At 40.4% G+C, this 19555-nt stretch overlaps 1 protein-coding gene and 1 pseudogene across 1 annotated transcript in view; both read right to left on the minus strand.

Annotated features, from left to right (window-relative positions):
- LOC145412518 (uncharacterized) overlaps positions 1 to 19555 on the minus strand; it is a 491890-nt gene that overhangs the window by 272111 nt on the left and 200224 nt on the right. Inside the window, exon 22 of the mRNA XM_080282412.1 lies at positions 7185 to 7348. Within this exon, the coding sequence (XP_080138538.1) occupies positions 7185 to 7348 (164 nt within the window). The remainder of the gene's footprint in view (positions 1 to 7184; positions 7349 to 19555) is intronic.
- On the minus strand, positions 8006 to 8125 carry LOC145412682 (5S ribosomal RNA; annotated as a pseudogene).

Genomic DNA, 19555 nt, shown 5'->3' on the forward strand with positions numbered 1-19555 from the left:
TTTTTATTACCATCATCATCATGCTGGGTTTATATGATCATCAGTATACAAACAAATCACAAAGAGTGAATAGTTTCGACGTGGCAAAAAATATACACTACCCCTCACACCATGGGAGTGGGAGCTATCAGGTCGGTATGGGGGGTAAACGTAGTGTTTACATTGGGGGGAGGGGTCGGTAAAGAAGGGGTTAAGGGACAGCTGAAAGCCTTTCTTTTTTCAAAATGCTATGACCTGAAGATAGGTACCATGATGGATAATTATAGGGTTTAATTATTGCCACTTTCATGTATATATGATGTAGCTTGTATTATATACGGGAAATGTCACAATTCTTGTAACTGTAAAAATAATGTATGTGTCGAGAGTTAATGAATTCCCAAAGGAAGAACTGGCGCTTTTCAGAAACAAAAGGCCAGATTATTATTATCACACATATATACGTTCTCTAAAGAAAATTAAGAAGGAAGAGGATAGGCTGAAAAGTGGCTGAGCATCTGGTGTTTACAGCATCCCAGTGGAAAAGATCAAAGCTGAGGGTAAAGCCATGATCAGGACATTACATGCAGTCACAGACACAGTCTGGTGGACTTGAATCATTCTTCCTAACTAGACGAGGAGTTTTGTCACCCCTTTCTGGAAAGGGAAAGGAAATCAGCATGACTCTAGTAACTACCATGCTATTACAGTGATAATGTGCCAGACAAGGTTCTCACACTCCTGATGTGTATCCAGGACCATCTGCTTATGTTTCAAAGGCCTGAGCAATCCGGATTCACAACCAAGATGTCTACAGTTGCCTGTATCCTAGTCCTTTGAGTTCTCGTGGAGGGTTGTCTTGAGTATTGACAAGGTCTGCTTTCTGCTTGCAGATCCCAGGAAGGTGTCTGATTCAGTAAATCGGGAGGTACTATGGGGACTCCTGCAACTCAGTGGGATCCCGGCAGAGACAGACTGACCAATTGCTGGAGGGTATTCAAACACTGAGAGTGCTGTCAAGTGTGGAGAGGGAACATCAGACTTCTTCATAGTGATATAAGAGAGGGGTGTGTCCCTTACTCCCACGCTTTTCAGCAAGTGCATGGATTGGGTACTTGGCCAGGCTGAGTGTAAGCCACTGTGGAGTATCAACTGGCAATATCAAAAGTTGCACCCTGTATTCTGCCCTGATAATTTTGTGTATTCATCCACTCATGCTCGGAGTTGCTAGTTCATCATTTGGCTTACAACATTAACAGAAGCAAGAAAACAAAGGCACACTTTGTGCCATGTCTGCAAGAACACTAGCAGGCGTGAACATATATGAAGGAAAGTGACAACATGGTGTCCAGAGTGTCAGGTTGGCTAATATTTGGGAGACTGCTACCGTGACTTCACACACACGTCAACTTCCAGAAAAGTGACTCATAAAATGAAAATATGTGAAAGAAACTAATTGTGATGTGGTAGGTGGGGGTGCTCACCATCCACTCACTCGATGTAGTGCTGCTCTCGGGTGACTGCCTTTGCCTCTCTTCCTTCTCTGCTTCCTTCCTCTTCTGTTTTTCCTTCCCTCTTTCTCTCCTCTTCCTTCTGTCTCTGAGTGACTCTACACTAAGTGTAAAGCCGAATGGTTTCCTATGCGCCAGGAAACCATTTACTATGCTAACTCAACTATGATGCTTGGTGGTTTGTGTGTAATTAAGGCACTCCAACCGGACTGACCCTGTGTAGGCTTATATCCAGGGGATGGTTAAGGTTTATTGCTCATGTAATGCCACTCAGGGATGTGTGAGGCTGGTCATTCTCACCTTAAATGTCAGGACCAACTTGCGCAGCCCTGGGCTCCTATGCTCCTCATTGGGAAACACAGTATTACATTATGTATGTATGTTTGTAACTAATTGTAAGTGTAAGTGAATTAAATATTTTGAAAATGAAAGTGTCTGGTGTAAGCTGTGTAAATATATTTCACTGAATTTATCATTATTTACTATAACTGACTAGTTATTCACTGTTCAATATAACACTATTTTATTTCAGTGTAAAGTGGAGGGACTGTAAGAAAATGTTCTGGAAAGAGGTGAAAAGAGTAAGACAGGGTGGAAGTGAAGTTAGCAGGGGAGTGAAAGATAAAAATGGTAGATTACTTGTGGAGAAGGGAGGAAAAAGTGAGCAGATGGAGAGAACACTTTAAGGAATTGTTGAATGCAGAGGATGGAAGTAATGAGTGGCTGGGGAATGGCCGGGAGAAGGAGGGAGGTGAGAAGACAGGAAGAAATCAGTAGGAAAAAGTTGTGGAAGCAATGAAGAAAGTTAAATCGGGGAAAGCCCCAGGAATTGATGGAGTGTGTGGTGAAATGCTGAAGCATGGGGTAGTAGTAGAATGGATGTGGAAGATGTGCAGATTGGCCTGGGAGGAAGGTAGAGTCCTGGAGGATTGGAAGTCAGGTATAATTATTCCCCTTGTACAAGGGAAAAGGGGAAAAAGAAGTGTGTGGTAATCATAGGGGCATTTGCCTTCTTAGTATAATAGGAAAAGTGTAAGGTAGGATATTTATTGACAGAGTTAGAGAAAGAACAGAGAAATTAGTTGGAGAAGAACAGAGAGGCTTTAGGAAGGGAAGAGGTTGTGTAGATCAGATATTCATTCTTAGATCTTTAGTGGAAAAGTTTCAAGAGAAGGGAAAGAAGTTGTATGCGGCTTTCATGGATTTGGAGAAAGCATATGACAGGGTGGATAGACAAGGATTGTGGAAAGTGTTAAGAATATATGGAGTAGATGGGAAGTTGTTGAATGCTGTGAAGAGCATGTACGATGGTGCGAAGGCTGCAGTACGTGTGGATGGTGAACTAGGTGAATTTTTCTCTTTGAAGGTTGGGTTGAAACAGGGATGTGTCATGTCTCCATGGTTGTTCAATCTGTACATGGATGGGGTAATAAAAGAGGTACAAGGTAGGGTAGTGGATGTTGGAGTGGACCTGGTGAGAGAGGATTGTGTTTGGAAACTCCCTGTACTGTTCTTTGCAGATGATACTGTGTTGTTGAGTGAAGACGAAGGGGAGCTGCAAGGCTTGGTGGATGAGTTTGGGAGAGTGTGTAAGAAACGGAATCTAAAGGTGAATGTAGGGAAGAGTAAAGTGATGGTCTATGAGAGAGGTGAAGTCAGTGAATGTACAGCGAGGTTGGATGGTGAGGAATTGGAAAATGTGAGTACGTTTAAGTACTTGGGTAGTGTGATGAGTAAGGATGGAGGTTTGGAGGGTGAAGTGCTTGAAAAGGTACGGCAGGGAAGAAAGGTTGCTGGTTCTTTGAAAGCAGTGATAAGAAACAGGGAAGTGAGCATGGAAGTGAAAAAGTTACTACATGACAGTATTGTGATACCAACTCTAACGTACGGAAGTGAAGCTTGGAAGTTGTTGGAAGGACACAAGTCAAGAGTGAGAGCAGTGGAAATGAGTTATGAGGAGCCTGTGGAGTCACATGGAGAGACAGGCTGACGAATGAGGATATAAAGGAGCGTTGTGGTGTGGATGTGGTAGGAAGCGTTATGAGGAACAAACTGAGGTGGTTTGGCCATGTGGAGAGGATGGAGGGTGAGGCCGAGGATGAGATGGAGGGATGGGGTGGAGAGGTGTATGAGAGAGGGGGGTGTAAGTTGGGAGCAGGGCAGTGAAACGGCAGGGGACAGGGCGACTTGGAGGCGATTTGTTTGTGGCCACCCCAAACGGGATTGAGGCGTCTGGCAATAGATAGATAGATAGATTACTTTGTCTGTAAAATAATGATACTGAAGTGCTATGTGACACATACACCACAGTGCAAACCTAAGTGATGCATACGGAGGTGCGTCGTGGTGAAGTAAAGGGCGATGGGCGATGGTGGGGGTTGATGAGGACGACGGACAGCTACAGTGACACACCAAAACACCAAAAAATGACGTTGCTTCCATTTATCTCTATGGCAATGCAGGAGCATCTAGACAATCACTGAAGTGCTCATAGGTAACCAGAAAGGCTTAGCTTTCTTGTACATGTATTACTTTTTTTTTTTCTATTTTGTGTATTAATATGAAAATTGTTCAACTGAAAATGGGTAACTTTTCAGTGGATTGCCACACCAGAGGTCTCACTTTTGCCACCTTAGCCGCAGTCAAGGGGTTAACCTCACCTTACTAATATCCACTTTAGACATACATACATTCAGACACCATTCACTTCTTTAACCCATCCCATCTGAGTGGCATGTATACATGACAACCTGGGGACGTCCAAGTGGCATGTATACATGACAACCTGGGGACGTCCAAGTGGCATGTATACATGATCTAGTGTTCTGTAGTATTATTGTTATTGTATTATTACGATTATAGCACTATATTATAATATTATATTATATTATAATATTATATTATATTATAATATTATATTATACTATAATATTACATTATAGTTTTAGCTGAGAAATTATGGTTTAAATAATGGTGATTTTTAAGAAAAACACCTGCTGGTGGTTTGGGTGGTGAAAACAACCCGTGGACGTGATGGGTTAAGGGGAGTCAGTTCATTTTTTTGGTTGAAAATGAAATTATGCATGAATTTACAGAGTACAAAGCCCTCATGAACAATTTCTTGAGTTACTGATGTAACATGCAGTTGGGCAAGAGGACCACCAAGACATAAAGTAACTTGGTGGTGGGATGAGGCTGTAGAAGCTGCAGTTAAGGAGAAAAGAAGGCTTTTCCGGGAATGGAAGAAGGGTGGTAGCAAAGAGGAATATTTGGCTGCCAAGCGTAGGGCTAGAAGAGAGGTATACAGGACAAAGTCTGAGTCACAGAGACTATTCCTTGATAACCTAAATCATGGGGAAAGGAAAAATATGATATTTAGGGTGGCAGGTCAAGTGAAGAGGGATAATCAGGATATTATAGGTGAGCAGTGTGTGAAGAATGATGAAGGAAGGGTAGTGGTGAACAGTGAGGATATCAAAGATGCATGGAGAGAGCATTATAACCAGTTGTTGAATGAGGAGTTTGATTGGGACAGGGAAGGTTTGGAGCCAGCAGATCCAGTGTCTGGCCCTTGGCCTTTGATACTCTTACTGTGAGTGAGGCAATAGGCAGGATGAGGGTGGGGAAGGCAGCAGGTGTGTCTGGGTTGACTGCCGAAATGTTGAAGGCCTCAGGTGATATAGGGGTGAGTTTAGTCACTGGCCTGATAAACAGGATTATTTATGAGTGTGTTGTCCCAGATGATTGGCTGAAGAGTGTAATCGTAAATGTGTACAAAGGGAGGGTGATGCCCTGGAAAGAGGAAATTATAGAGGTATAAAAGCTTTTAGATCAGATAATGAAGGTAATGGAGAGAGTTTTAAAAGGTATGATTAGAGAAAGAGTGAATATTGATGAGATGCAGTTTGGGTTTATGCCAGGTAGGGGGACCACTGATGCCATATTCATTGTTCGTCAGCTTCAGGAAAAATATATTGGTAGAAGGGATCTTTATTTTGTTTTTGTTGATTTAGAAAAGGCCTTTGACAGAGTCCCTAGAGAGGTGGTGAAGTGGGCAATGAGAAAGCTTGGCTTGGAGGAGTGGCTGGTTAGGGTGGTTATGGCTATGTATGTGGGTGCTCACACCCAGGTAAGAGTGAATGGAGATTTGAGTGATGAGTTTTCCGTGAATGTTGGTGTGCATCAGGGGTCAGTCTTGAGTCCTATGTTGTTTATCGTGGTACTTGAAGCCCTTTCACGTGACTTTAGAAACGGACTCCCGTGAGAGTCGTTGCATGCTGATGATTTGGTGTTGATTGCAGAGAACGAAAGGGAGGCGGAGGAAAGGTTTAGGAAGTGGAGAGATGGTATGGGGCACCAGGGTTTAAGGGTAAATGCAGATAAAACAAAAGTGATGATATCTAGGGTTGGTGGCGGTACTGTCAAAGACAAGGGAGAGTGGCCATGTGCAGTTTGCCACAAGGGCGTGGGAAGTAATTCCATCTTGTGCGGTGTGTGTGATAAATGGGTGCATAAGAGATGTAGTGGTATCAGAGGTAGACTGCGAGATAATGCTGATTTTATGTGTGCGGCGTGTCAGGGTGAGCAGGTGGAGACTGTCAGACGTGAAAGGGTTGAACTTGCTGGTGAATCTCTTGAGTGTGTGGAAGTTTTGTTATTTGGGAGACATGTTGTGTGCTGGAGGTGGGGCTGGAGCTAGCTCTGTGGCTAGGGTGAGAAGTGGTTGGAAGAAGTTCAGGGAGCTCTTGCCTCTCCTGACATTGAGAGGACTCTCCCTACGTGCTAAGGGGTCTTTGTATGCAGCATGTGTTAGGAGTGTAATGCTGTATGGTAGTGAGACCTGGGCAGTGAAGGAGGAAGATATTCGTCGGCTCAGATGTACAGAAATGACAATGATTAGGTGGATGTGCAGTGCGTCCCTGCGACCAAGGCCTGGAGGGGCTGGGTTTACGATGGAAGAGTTGAGAGGTAGGATGGGACTGGAGTGTATTGGTGTTGTGATGATGAGAGGTAGATTGAGATGGTTTGGACATGTGGAGAGGATGGGGGATGATAATTGGGTGAGGAAGGTGAGAAGTGTTAATATGGGGGGTGGGGTTATGAGGAGTAGACCAAGAAAGACATGGGACGAGGTCATTAAGTGTGACCTCAGGGTCAATGGATTGAACAGGGAGGCTGCAATGGATCGTGCAGTGTGGAGAGCCGCCATTAGGTGACCAAGGCCGACACATGCAAGCATGTTGGAGCCTTAAAAAACGAAACGAAACGAATTTACATGAAATTTTACTGGATAATAGCTATATTTGGCAAAACTCATCCCTGAGCTTTATTTGTAAATGATTAATTTAATCACTGATATTTTTAAAATGATTATATGTTTACTCACTTAGGTGCAGTAGTCAGTGAAGGTTAGGTTAATTATATTAAGATTTTACTGTATATTTTTTCTTTTTTCATGTATCATCCTGAAACTTGCTACACGTTTAAGTACGTATCATAGCTATTATCCAGTAAAGTTTCATGTAGACTGATGCATAATTTCATTTTCAACCAAAAATCTGAAGTCACCCCTTAATGCTTCTTCGTATCATATGAAAAGGGGGCCAAGGCTAGGCTACTCCTCCCAGACACTTAAGGCAAAGATAACCAATCGCTTGCCCCTAAGTGGCATACACAGATGCAAATTATACCCACCTGAATGTATGAAGGAAACTTTTCCAACAGCTTGATTTTCTTTTTTGTGCGCCAGTTACTTCTTTTTCTGCGCAACTCCAACACTTGAGGGTCTAACAGTGCCTCTTCTCTGGCCTTCTCCTCTTCTTTCTTCCCTCGGGCCCTCACCTGAAACCCTCCAATACCTATGGGAGTGAATAAAATACACAGCTAAGTAATGACTTCTACTGAATGCAGTTCTCTCTTATGTTCAATCAATATAGTACAAGGTATAACAGAACTTGAGGTTTTAACTTCAGGTGATTCCTGGGCCAATTATATTAGCAAAAGAGGGCTATATGAACACGGGCCCAACTCTTAACCATTATAGAGCTACAGATGCTGATGGCCTACAAACATAAATATGAAAATAATCCTGCTTTCTCATAAGGAATCCCCATATTGGTATTGGACATGATACAGCAAATGTTTTCTATGGACTGGAACCTAAATCAAATGCAAAAACCGGCTAATTACTTTCCAAAAGTTGCTCAAAGCTGTTGAGAACTAAAGCTGATAACGGTCTCCTTTGAATCCATGGTCATCAGTAACTATAGCTTAACAATGCTGCAAACAGACTCACGGTGATGTATAATTTTTTAATCAAAACTTGATACAATGTAGTTCCGAAAATCAGAAACTTCACCAATTTTCAGAAACTCTTTGAAAAAATATTCATTCATTCATTCACTGCCAGACGCCATGTATCCCAAACGGGGTGGCCAAGGGCTTAGAGTTAATTGTTTTACAGGGAGGGGCACTAATCCTCCACCAACCCCACCTGACACGTAGGGAGAACGTTATGCCAACAGCATCTGGTGTTCCCAGGTGGTCACCCATCCAAGTACTAACCAGATCCAACGTTGCTTAACTTCGCTGATCGGACTGGAAGCGGTGTACTCAACGTATAATTTACCATAAAAAACTTCTGTACGTAAAAAGTTTATAAAGTTCTGTGGTAGTCGGCAATCACCTTACCTATCTCAAGCTGACCTTACATGACTTATGAGGTTGATTTCATTATTTCAATACTGCTGGTGCTGGAAAAGAGCAGCCACATATAACAACACCAATAAAACAAGGCACTGTTATACATATGTCCCTCAATTCACTCCTAATCCCTCAAAAAGGGATGGTGAATTGCACAAGAGCAACTTCAGCCTATTGTCCACCAGGTTCATGCCCAGGTGAGCCTTGGGCCACAATAACAGCACCAACAGTAACATGTTTTGCTACCACAGACAAAAAAGTCAGCACTGATTACTGATGAATTTGAACACCAAGCAGAGTAGCAAAAGAATTAAAATTGCTTAATATCAATAAAACTGTGGATCAACATCATCATCATCATCATCATCATCATCCTGACCTCTTCCTCCAACACACAAATGTGGTGTCAAGCTGTGTCTATGTATGTGTATGTGCCTGATTATGGAGAACTGTGGACCACTGTAATGTGAATTTAGAGTTGAGGGAAATGGATACTCATTGGATGACTGCACATCTCCCTCACCTCAAGGAAAATAAAATTCTACATCAACAAAGCAAAAATGGCACAAGATGAGAATGTCATAGGAAGCGCAACTGTCTAGAAGAAACAGCATTTAAAAATATTAAACGTTCATGCTCCTTGTGAAAATACACTGGAGTCACAATTTAAGACAGATGGAAGTAACAACCTTACAATAAAATAAGCATTTAATTTCTCCTTTTATTACAATTTAGTAAAGATGGAAATAACAATCTTACAAAAACATGAACATTTAATTTCTTCCTTTAAATTTTAATAACATGATAACATCACTTAATTGCGCATGAGAAATAAAATAAGTTCATTTAGGTACTGGATTCCTGGATGGTTGAGTTCGTTTACATCCCATGCACTGTGTTTGTGTCACTTGCTGCTGGAGTTCCATGACCCAAGCCACTCACGTGATGCACATCCTATACCTGTTTGCCTCAGTCTCGTTGTTGTCTTAACTGTCATTCGAGAAGCATTTTTTTTCTCTCACTCCTCTCTTCATTCCAGAAGTCTGACCATGCAGTTCCAAACTAACTCAGTTACAAAGGCTAAGCAACCAGCAAATGCTTCTTGCAGTGAAAGTACTAAGAACACAAGAAAAGCATTTATTCCCAAGGAAAATATAAAAATATTGAACAAAACAGCATGTGGTACGGGAGTTTAATGCAAACGAGAGTAGCTTTCTGGCAAAAGAAAAAATGAATTGAGTGTGTTTACAATGTAGATAGGCTCTTTACTGGAAAAATATAAAAACTAAAGCCAAAATGATGAGGAAGCACTAAAATTCACGAGTTTCTACATTTACTGATATTTGTTATTATCTGAGACTCAGGGTTTGAAAAAATAGCTTTTACAGTAGGTGATGTATTAACGTGTTGACATAAAAAGTAGAGAAAGATATTATACATAATTACCAAAGTTAAGTTCTTGTGAATTATGTTTTAACTCAAATTTATAATGTTTTGCTGTTATGTTTATTATTCAGAATTAGTGCAATCATATTTACTGCAGAAGTTTAGTGCAGTCACTCTATGCTGGCTACTTAATTATATTTTTTCCTCTACTACTGATGATTTATGGCCATTTCAAAAATGGTTTCACTTTTTTTTTTTTTTTTTTTTTTTTTTTTTAAACGTCTGACACTGGGCACAGGCTTCAGAGCCTATTCCCAAGCCCCAGTGGTCCTCCTTGGGGCCCAGTAGTCCTCCTACATCTTCACATGTCACCACTTTGGTGCTAACACCCACCATTCTTATTGAATACATACTAGGCTTTCTCATATAGGACTGATTTACATGGAGAATTCAATTATGACGTAGTACATGTAAATACAATATAAAGTTGTACATACAAATACAATACCAATAATAACAATACTGTACAGTATAACGTAGTACTGTTACGGTACACTTATTGTGCCAGGAAGAGATGCTGTCGAAGTATATTTACTGTGCCAGGAAGGGATGCTGTTGTCACCGTGGGCTGATTCACGAACCTTCCCAACATTTAGCGACCTTTGTTCCCAAAGTCTGGAGAAATTCGGTCACGAGCTGGCCGTTCGCTATATCCGAAATTCGCAATACCAGGGTTCGTTATATCAAGGGTTTACTGTACAGCTCCGGACAGATGAAACGGCTACACCCCATCCACCAGCGACTTGGCTTGGGTCTCAGTGGTTCTGGTAACAGTTGCAGGTGGAGGGAGGGGGGATGTGGGAGGGTGAGGAGGGGAGAAATGTGGGCGGAGTTATATAGGGGGTAGTGTGAGAGGGTGAAGAAGCAGCACAGTCTGGCTGGTGGGAGGGGGAGACGAATGGTTGGGTAGCGGAGACGAGAGTCTGCTGGAGGCTAAGACAGTGAGTGTGATTAGATGAAAAGAAATTTTAAAAAATGAATTATTTAATATCTGCTGCATATATTGCATTTTATCTACTAAATAAAAACACTGTCTATTATTCACCACCGTATTTGGGTATCCTACTCATTATTATTATCCTTTGGATATTAGGCAATAAATAAAGATACTGGACGGTCTTTCGGACCCGAACCAATTTTTTCATAACTTTTTTCTTCAGCTATTTCCGTATTCCTATTATCCCTCGTGCTTGAAGTCCCCCTTTTTATCACTTTCTCCTACGCCCTACATTTTTTTTAGGCATAAGGCAGTTTAACTTTCTCTTTAAATAACCATATTTGTCAACAAATATTCCTTTCATTAATCTATTTAATTACCTGTTTTCTTTCAATATGCATTTGTCTAATAATGGGTGTTACACCTTAATTGACGCCGCTATTTGACGTTTTGAATAAATTTGGTCTAAATTTACGCATATATTGCAGTCTCTCTCAAGTAGGCTGGCAACCTCACACATCCTCCCCCTTGCTTTCTCCTTCTCTCGCTACCCGTTCCCTCCTTTCCTTTTGTAGTACTGTTTATCTATTCTTTCTCATATTTTTAACCTCATTCCTTCTTACAAACTTTTAGTGCCATAGGAATTTCTCCCTTATCACCTACAGTCCTACTACATGAAAGTGGAAAAAACTGCCATCGGGAAAAGAATAACTGGAAATTTATGGCGAAGGTTACGATATTAGTTATTTAGAATGAAAGTGTTGGCAGATACGCATTCTTGACGTGATTATCACAGCCACAGCATTTCGCCTTCATAAAACAGAAGGACTATAGGTTTTATGCATTACCTCCTTACGTCCAGCATTACTGTGCAGAACGCCATGTATAACATATTAAGGACCACAAGGACAGTACTGGTAGTCATCGTGATTCTCATGAATCTCTCCATAGGCTATTGAAAACAGTGCTTTATGCTCAACTTCTGAATTATGTTCTCATCATGGCAATGATAGGCAAAGATAATAAAAGCAATATATACAACCAAATTATCATTTATTATACAACAAAGCTCAAACTGCCTCCGTGCTACCTAAAAAAAATTAAATACTTTCTCATATATATATAATATATATATATATATATATATATATATATATATATATGGATGATGCCATGTCGTAGCGCTTAAGGGAATAACAGGGATGACGACGGTGATAATTGTCGCAAGGGAACGAGATGAAAGGAAAATTTTCTCTACCTGAAGTAAATTCTAATGGACAGTAATAATTCGAGACCCCGTTTATTGACAATAATTTTTATAGATCTGCATGTCGCCGTTATTGCGTCTCGGAACATTTCGGTAGATGATATAACTGATATAAATTGATAAATGGGTAGAGATATCCTTATCGTCTATATTACGTGATAAGTATGATATAGTAATGATAATCTGTAAATCTTGCTGTGACGGAAGGGTATTTGTAAAGCGAACTAATTTATACCACAGACTGTATCAGAAGTGTTTCTTCTTCGTAAATTGAAGCTCGATGAATACTCTAGACTGTATGCCAGGAAGCAGGTGACCTTGGTGTTTCTTATGAGGGATCCGGTTCGTGGCATAGTATGGAGGATGCATAGAGCTCAAATTTATCAAACAGATAGTATCCTCGTAACTGGCCACCTCTTCACCCACTTCCTGAAACTCGGACATGGCGTACCGGGGTGAGAATAACGCCATAATGACTAATACACCACAAACACATGGATATTTATACATCAACGAGAAACGACTGTGGTTCACTTGTATTATCTATGGACTGCAATAAACACCGTTACTCAGGGCAGACCACCAGTTCCATGTTTTGTCGGTATATACTGAGATGAATGATTCTAACCGAATCAGGTAGATCCTCTCCGTCAACTGAGACAGTGGCATACTGACATGTGAATTAATTGTCATGTCTGGTTATTCTTTAGAAACAGTAAAAAAAAAAAAAAAGACTTTTTGTTTACCTGTAGAAACAAATAAAATAGTAGTTAGAGGACAAACTTGTGCCACGTGACACTATGCGAAGTCGTTAGGTTTCCTGCCATGAACAGAGGTGTTAACAGAGGTATCAGCCACCCCGGGGCATCAGTCACACCGATTCAGAATGGAGGCAAGACGTAGAGAGGCAAGACGGAGAGAGGCAAGAGAAAGGAGGATTGGTTTAAGAGCGCGCATTGTAGGGATGCGTGAAGCCGGGCAGTCCATCCGAGCCATCGCTAACACCCTGGGAATTTCCACCAACACTGTCCAAAGGTGGATAAGAAGGTGACTGTAGATATAGTTCCTCTAATAATAAATAACATAACCATCAGTTTAGGAGTTAAAGACACATAAGGTTTATGAAATAACACCACATCATGTTCTTCCTGACCTTACTATATAATACATTTACTCTATTTCCTTCCGTCTGGCCAACGCAAGTTTAAATATGGTAACATCGCATTGCACGCTCGTGATTGGCGGAACAAATGCACGCTCGTGATTGGCATAACTTAATTGTTCATCTCAATAAGTAAAACGTAATCAACATATGTTCGGTAATCACGAACTGCCAATGCGATAGTGTCATATTTACAAATAATGCCACAATCACGTAGGCCTGACGAAATAAAATAGTATATATTGTAACTGTTTAGGGATGAAAGTTTTAATGTGTAGACAACTAAGCTAGAAAACACGCATCCCGGATAATGTTAGGGTAAGGACTGCAGGTCTACATTAAGTCAGGTGCGACTGTGTTGAATGATTCATGTAAAATCCAATGCCAGACTACTCCTCCCAAAAGCCTCGTTCCCTAGTTTAGCCATCAAAAATTGAGTAGGAGTAAGTAGAGCGGTTATTAAGACAAATTAGATAAAGAAAACTACACAGAAAAATCAGATGAAACTGGCACTGTCATATCATAAATATGTAACTGGTGGCAACGAGGTGGTTATCTCGTATCTGAGACTGATACCAGGGTCGGTGGAGTAGGTGGACAATTTTCCGAGCCAACTGTGTTCCTGATCACGTAGCAGAAAGTAGAAACTCTGATGTAAAACATATATATATATATATATATATATATATATATATATATAATCATACAGGCTCTACACTAATGAAATTTAACATCGAGTAACCCTATATGCCCAAAGTAATTTCCTCTGCATGGACTGACGTTGTAACGAAACTGGTTGTCCCACTGCAGTAATTATTAATATATTTTTATGGTCATGTATGACTGAATAGTTTAGTTTATACCAGCGAAAACCTCAGAAATAATACTCACCGAGTATTATTCCTTCTCCAGCAGTTGCGCCTTCAGTGACACACTTCCAAAAATCCTCTGGCTTGTCAACATAACGTTTGCTAGGGTCCTGTGATGCAACCCTGCTTCGTGCAATACTCTTCTCATAGTCTTTTCGCTGATATCATGGTCTGCGCATCGGTTTCTGTGGCGTGTAGTGCAACATGGTGGTTTCCGTGTGGTAGGTTGCCATGCTAGTTAGTGTCCTCTGCTTTACCCAACACAATAAATTTTAGATCAAACAGTGTTGTTCATGGTTATTAATATATATATATATATATATATATATATATATATATATATATATATATATATATATATATGATAATGTATTTAATTTCTTCAGGTTACATGTGATTGTGTGAGGTGGTTACACCCTTCAGACTGCAGCATGGAGGCAGTTTGAGCTTTGTTGTATAATAAATGATAATTTGGTTGTATATATTGCTTTTATTATCTTTGCCTATCATTGCCATGATGAGAACATAATTCAGAAGTTGAGCATAAAGCACTGTTTTCAATAGCCTATGGAGAGATTCATGAGAATCACGATGACTACCAGTACTGTCCTTGTGGTCCTTAATGTGTTATACATGGCGTTCTGCACAGTAATGCTGGACGTAAGGAGGTAATGCATAAAACCTATAGTCCTTCTGTTTTATGAAGGCGAAATGCTGTGGCTGTGATAATCACGTCAAGAATGCGTATCTGCCAACACTTTCATTCTAAATAACTAATATCGTAACCTTCGCCATAAATTTCCAGTTATTCTTTTCCCGATGGCAGTTTTTTCCACTTTCATGTAGTAGGACTGTAGGTGATAAGGGAGAAATTCCTATGGCACTAAAAGTTTGTAAGAAGGAATGAGGTTAAAAATATGAGAAAGAATAGATAAACAGTACTACAAAAGGAAAGGTGGGAACGGGTAGCGAGAGAAGGAGAAAGCAAGGGGGAGGATGTGTGAGGTTGCCAGCCTACTTGAGAGAGACTGCAATATATGCGTAAATTTAGACCAAATTTATTCAAAACGTCAAATAGCGGCGCCAATTAAGGTGTAACACCCATTATTAGACAAATGCATATTGAAAGAAAACAGGTAATTAAATAGATTAATGAAAGGAATATTTGTTGACAAATATGGTTATTTAAAGAGAAAGTTAAACTGCCTTATGCCTAAAAAAAATGTAGGGCGTAGGAGAAAGTGATAAAAAGGGGGACTTCACGCACGAGGGATAATAGGAATACGGAAATAGCTGAAGAAAAAAGTTATGAAAAAATTGGTTCGGGTCCGAAAGACCGTCCAGTATCTTTATTTATTGCCTAATATCCAAAGGATAATAATAATGAGTAGGATACCCAAATACGGTGGTGAATAATAGACAGTGTTTTTATTTAGTAGATAAAATGCAATATATGCAGCAGATATTAAATAATTCATTTTTTAAAATTTCTTTTCATCTAATCACACTCACTGTCTTAGCCTCCAGCAGACTCTCGTCTCCGCTACCCAACCATTCGTCTCCCCCTCCCACCAGCCAGACTGTGCTGCTTCTTCACCCTCTCACACTACCCCCTATATAACTCCGCCCACATTTCTCCCCTCCTCACCCTCCCACATCCCCCCTCCCTCCACCTGCAACTGTTACCAGAACCACTGAGACCCAAACCAAGTCGCTGGTGGATGGGGTGTAGCCGTTTCATCTGTCCGGAGCTGTACATATATACATACATACATACATACACACATATATATACTGTATATATATATATATACAGACTCTCTCTCTCTCTCTCTCTCTATATATATATATATATATATATACATATATATATATATATATATATATATATATATATATATATATACAAACATATATATATATATATAAATAGATAGATAGATAGATAGATATAGATATATATACTATACAGTACATATACAAACATAAAAGATCATCATTATCCGGACCTCCTATCCCACCCTAGGGCACGGTGAGGAATAGCAATGTCCAGATAGCCCAAATATGCCCAATCCAATGGGCCACACTTCCATTCACTTATCATTCAAGCCCCTGGAATCCTGGCTCTATCTGATACACCAAAAACATTCACCAAGTTCTGTAGCTTCACACAAACGTATCCCCCTGAGTCAATCCGGACACTGCAATGTTAAAAAGGGATGCCAAATCCCTGATCATGTACTTCTCCTCACAACATTCATCCACCCAGCTCGATCTCTTGTCAGTTCCCTAGCCTCACAGACTTCCAAACCTCTCTTCCTCACACACTCATCCACCATATCTCTCCACCTTCTCATTGGCCCACCTCGCCTCCTCCCTCCTTCAAATTCGCTCAGATATACCTTTCTCACCACTCTATTGTTATCCATTCTCTCCATATGACCATACCATCTCAGTACACTCTCTTCGATTCTGGTGTCCACCAACTTCCTCACTCCACACCTTTCGCGAATCACAATACAGTATTTCGTAGCCTATCCACCCTCTGTACTCCACATACATTCCTCAGCAGTCCCATCTCGACTGCTCCTACTCTTGACTTTTCATTTTCATGCCATGCCATAGTCTCACATCCATATGTTAAAGTTAGTACTAACACTCCTTCATGTAAGCCTCGTGCAGCTGCAACACTCAAACCTCTGTTTCTTCTTAAGGCCTACATTGCTCCAGCTACTTTTCTTCCTTGTGTTACTCTACTTTCAATGTATTTGGCACATTTTCCTCTCTTTTCTATCACTCTACCCAGGTATTTGAACTCTCTCACCAATCTCAGTCTCTTTCCATTCACCATAACATCGCACTAGGAGTCACCTTCTCTCTCAATAACCATCATTTTACTCTTTCCTACATTTACTCTCAAGGCACGATGCTCACAGACATCAGGGAAACTCTGCACTAGCCTACCAAGTTCTTGTCTGGTACTTGCAAGCAGTACTGCATCATCAGCATACAACAAATTTGAGCTATTCCATCCATCACCATTCATTACCAACGCCATCCCTCTCTCCATTACCCATGTTTTTACTTCTCTCATCACCCCATCCATAAACTGTATATATTGAACAACTATGGGGACATCACACAACCTTGTCGCAAGCCCACACCAATCCTGAACCATTCACTTGGATGCCCATTAACCCTGCCACATGCTTCGCTACCATCATAAAAACTCTGGACAGCACCTAGCAGCTGACCATCTACACCATACTTGCACAAAACTTTCCACAATCCCTCTCTGTCTACTTTGTCATCTGCTTTTCCCAGATCCATGAATGCCATTAACACTTTATGGTCCTTCTCACAAGCCTTCTCTGCCATCTATCTCACTGCAAATACTTGATCCACACATCCTCTGCCACTCCTAAAGCCACCCTGTTCATCACTCACTAGGACTTCTGATATCTCTTCTACTTTCTCTATAATAATTTTTCCATATACCTTCCCTACCACACTCAATAAACTTATGCCACGATAATTCTTGCACTCATTTCGCTCACCTTTATTTTTATATAGAGGTACAATCACAGCCACTCTGCAGGTACAGTTTCACTCATCCATGCCTCCTAACATATCTCCAAAAGGCACTTCACGCCACTCTCTCCACTAAACTTAACCCAAGGCGTCCCGACGATGTATGGATACGTTCCCACATTTTGTCACGGTGACACCCGACGACGTATCCATACGTTCTGCAATTGTGAGGTCCGTCTATTGCACATTTTTCAAATTTTGTGTGTGATTTTTGGTACATATATGCAGGCAAGGTGCAGCGAGAAGGAAAATAAGGTACAGTAATCCCGCATTTTTTGCGGATTTTTTGTCTACGGTTTTGCCCTCTCGCGGATTTTCTTAGCATTAATAAGTTCAACAAAAATACAGTAATCCCGCATTTTTTGCGGATTTTTTGTCTACGGTTTTGCCCTCTCGCGGATTTTCTTAGCATTAATAAGTTCAACTAAAATATCCTTGAATAAACAGAAAACAAAAAATTTGAAATTCCCGCAACTTCCAATTGTAGCGTGGTAAACTCACGCCACCCTCTGTCCCTTTCCCGCGGCCCCTCTGCCAGTGTTACCATATCTAGCATAATTTTATTCTTTTAGCATAATTTTGATAAAATTTTCGAGTCTGGAATATTTTTTAGCATATTAGAAGTTTTAGCATCATTCTAGCATAATTTAGAATGGAATGGAATATTTTTGGAATAATTTTATAAAAGCTACAAATCAGAGAGAGAGAGAGAGACGAATAAGGTTAGAAGATGTAAGGTTTGAATAGTTGGTTACTTTCAGTTTGGGCTTGGTTGGGTTGGATTAGGTTAGGTTAGGTTGGATTAGGTTAGGTTTCAGGTTAGGTTCGGTTTGGTTCGGTTAGGTTTGGTTAGGATAAGTTTGAGCTTTGTATTTTACCCATGAAACCTAGGTTTTTCCGATGGATTTTGGTATGATTCATTCGATTTTCAGCTTCATTTCAGTGGGAAATGACCATTTTCTGTGTTTCCCCCCCCTCCCTATAACCCCCGATTCCCCAAAGATCCCCCATTGTTGCAGGGGGATGGGGGGGGTCATATCTCAAAATCTGGTTATTTCCGACGGAAATGATGCTCAAAATCGAATGAATCACATCAAAATCCATCAGAAAAACGTAAGTTTCGAGGGAAAAAGCAGTATGGGCAGAAAACCGATATTTACCCTCTTACTGTATGTAGGTTATTTTAATATTTTCATAGTAAACAGTACATAATTAATATATAGCATGAATATGTATAGAATTTTATCATTTAGCTTCAAGTTAGCATAATTCATTTTTTACTTGGAACAAATTTGCTCAATCTAGCATAATTTTTTCACTGCCCTAGCATAATTTCGTTGTTTGGGTATGGCAACACCGCTCTCTGCCCCGCATAATCCTCAGTCCACGCCTGACTGGCTCACGGGTCTGGTGTTCTTGTAACCGTACTATGATATGAGCCTCTTGCCTCCCACTTGCTTTCCACATGGCCCCAGGACGTAAGCCAGCCTCACCAAAGGCTAATAATACAATTAGTAAGAACTCCAAAGTGACAAAACGATCAAGAAAAGTTAAGACCTTAGCAGAGAAAATTGTGTTACTGGACAAGCTAAGAAGCGACCGTGCGAGTGTTTGCTATCACCAGTTAATGCATCTTTTCATTTTGTACTGTTTTGTGAATAAATGTGTAGATAATTGTGTATTACAGTACGGTGTTTACGTTTTTCCTTCATAATGGAGTATGTGCTTTCAATCTTGTAAGAAGGTATTTCGGGATGAGTATGGAGGTTTCGGAACAATTCGCAGTCACAACAAACATAAGATAATTCGCCTTCATTAATGAAGATAGCTATGGGTGACGCTAGAATATAATTCAAAGGCGACTACAGCGAGGAAGAAACAAGTTAATTATTGACTAAAGGTGCAACTAATAAATAAAATCCAGAACCTACGCTACTGAACATAGACTTTTCTGGATCCCCCTGAAATATAGTTATTAAAGTATTGATTAATTAATAATAAGTATATTTATCAAAGTATTGATTAGTATATTCATAGAATGGCGGGGAATCGTCCAGGGTGCGAATTGTTCTGAAGGGGAATCGTCTATGT

This window comes from Coenobita brevimanus, chromosome 93, assembly GCF_032717465.1.
Source record: "Coenobita brevimanus isolate Jiangsu-jjx chromosome 93, ASM3271746v2, whole genome shotgun sequence".
NCBI lineage: Eukaryota > Metazoa > Arthropoda > Malacostraca > Decapoda > Coenobitidae > Coenobita > Coenobita brevimanus.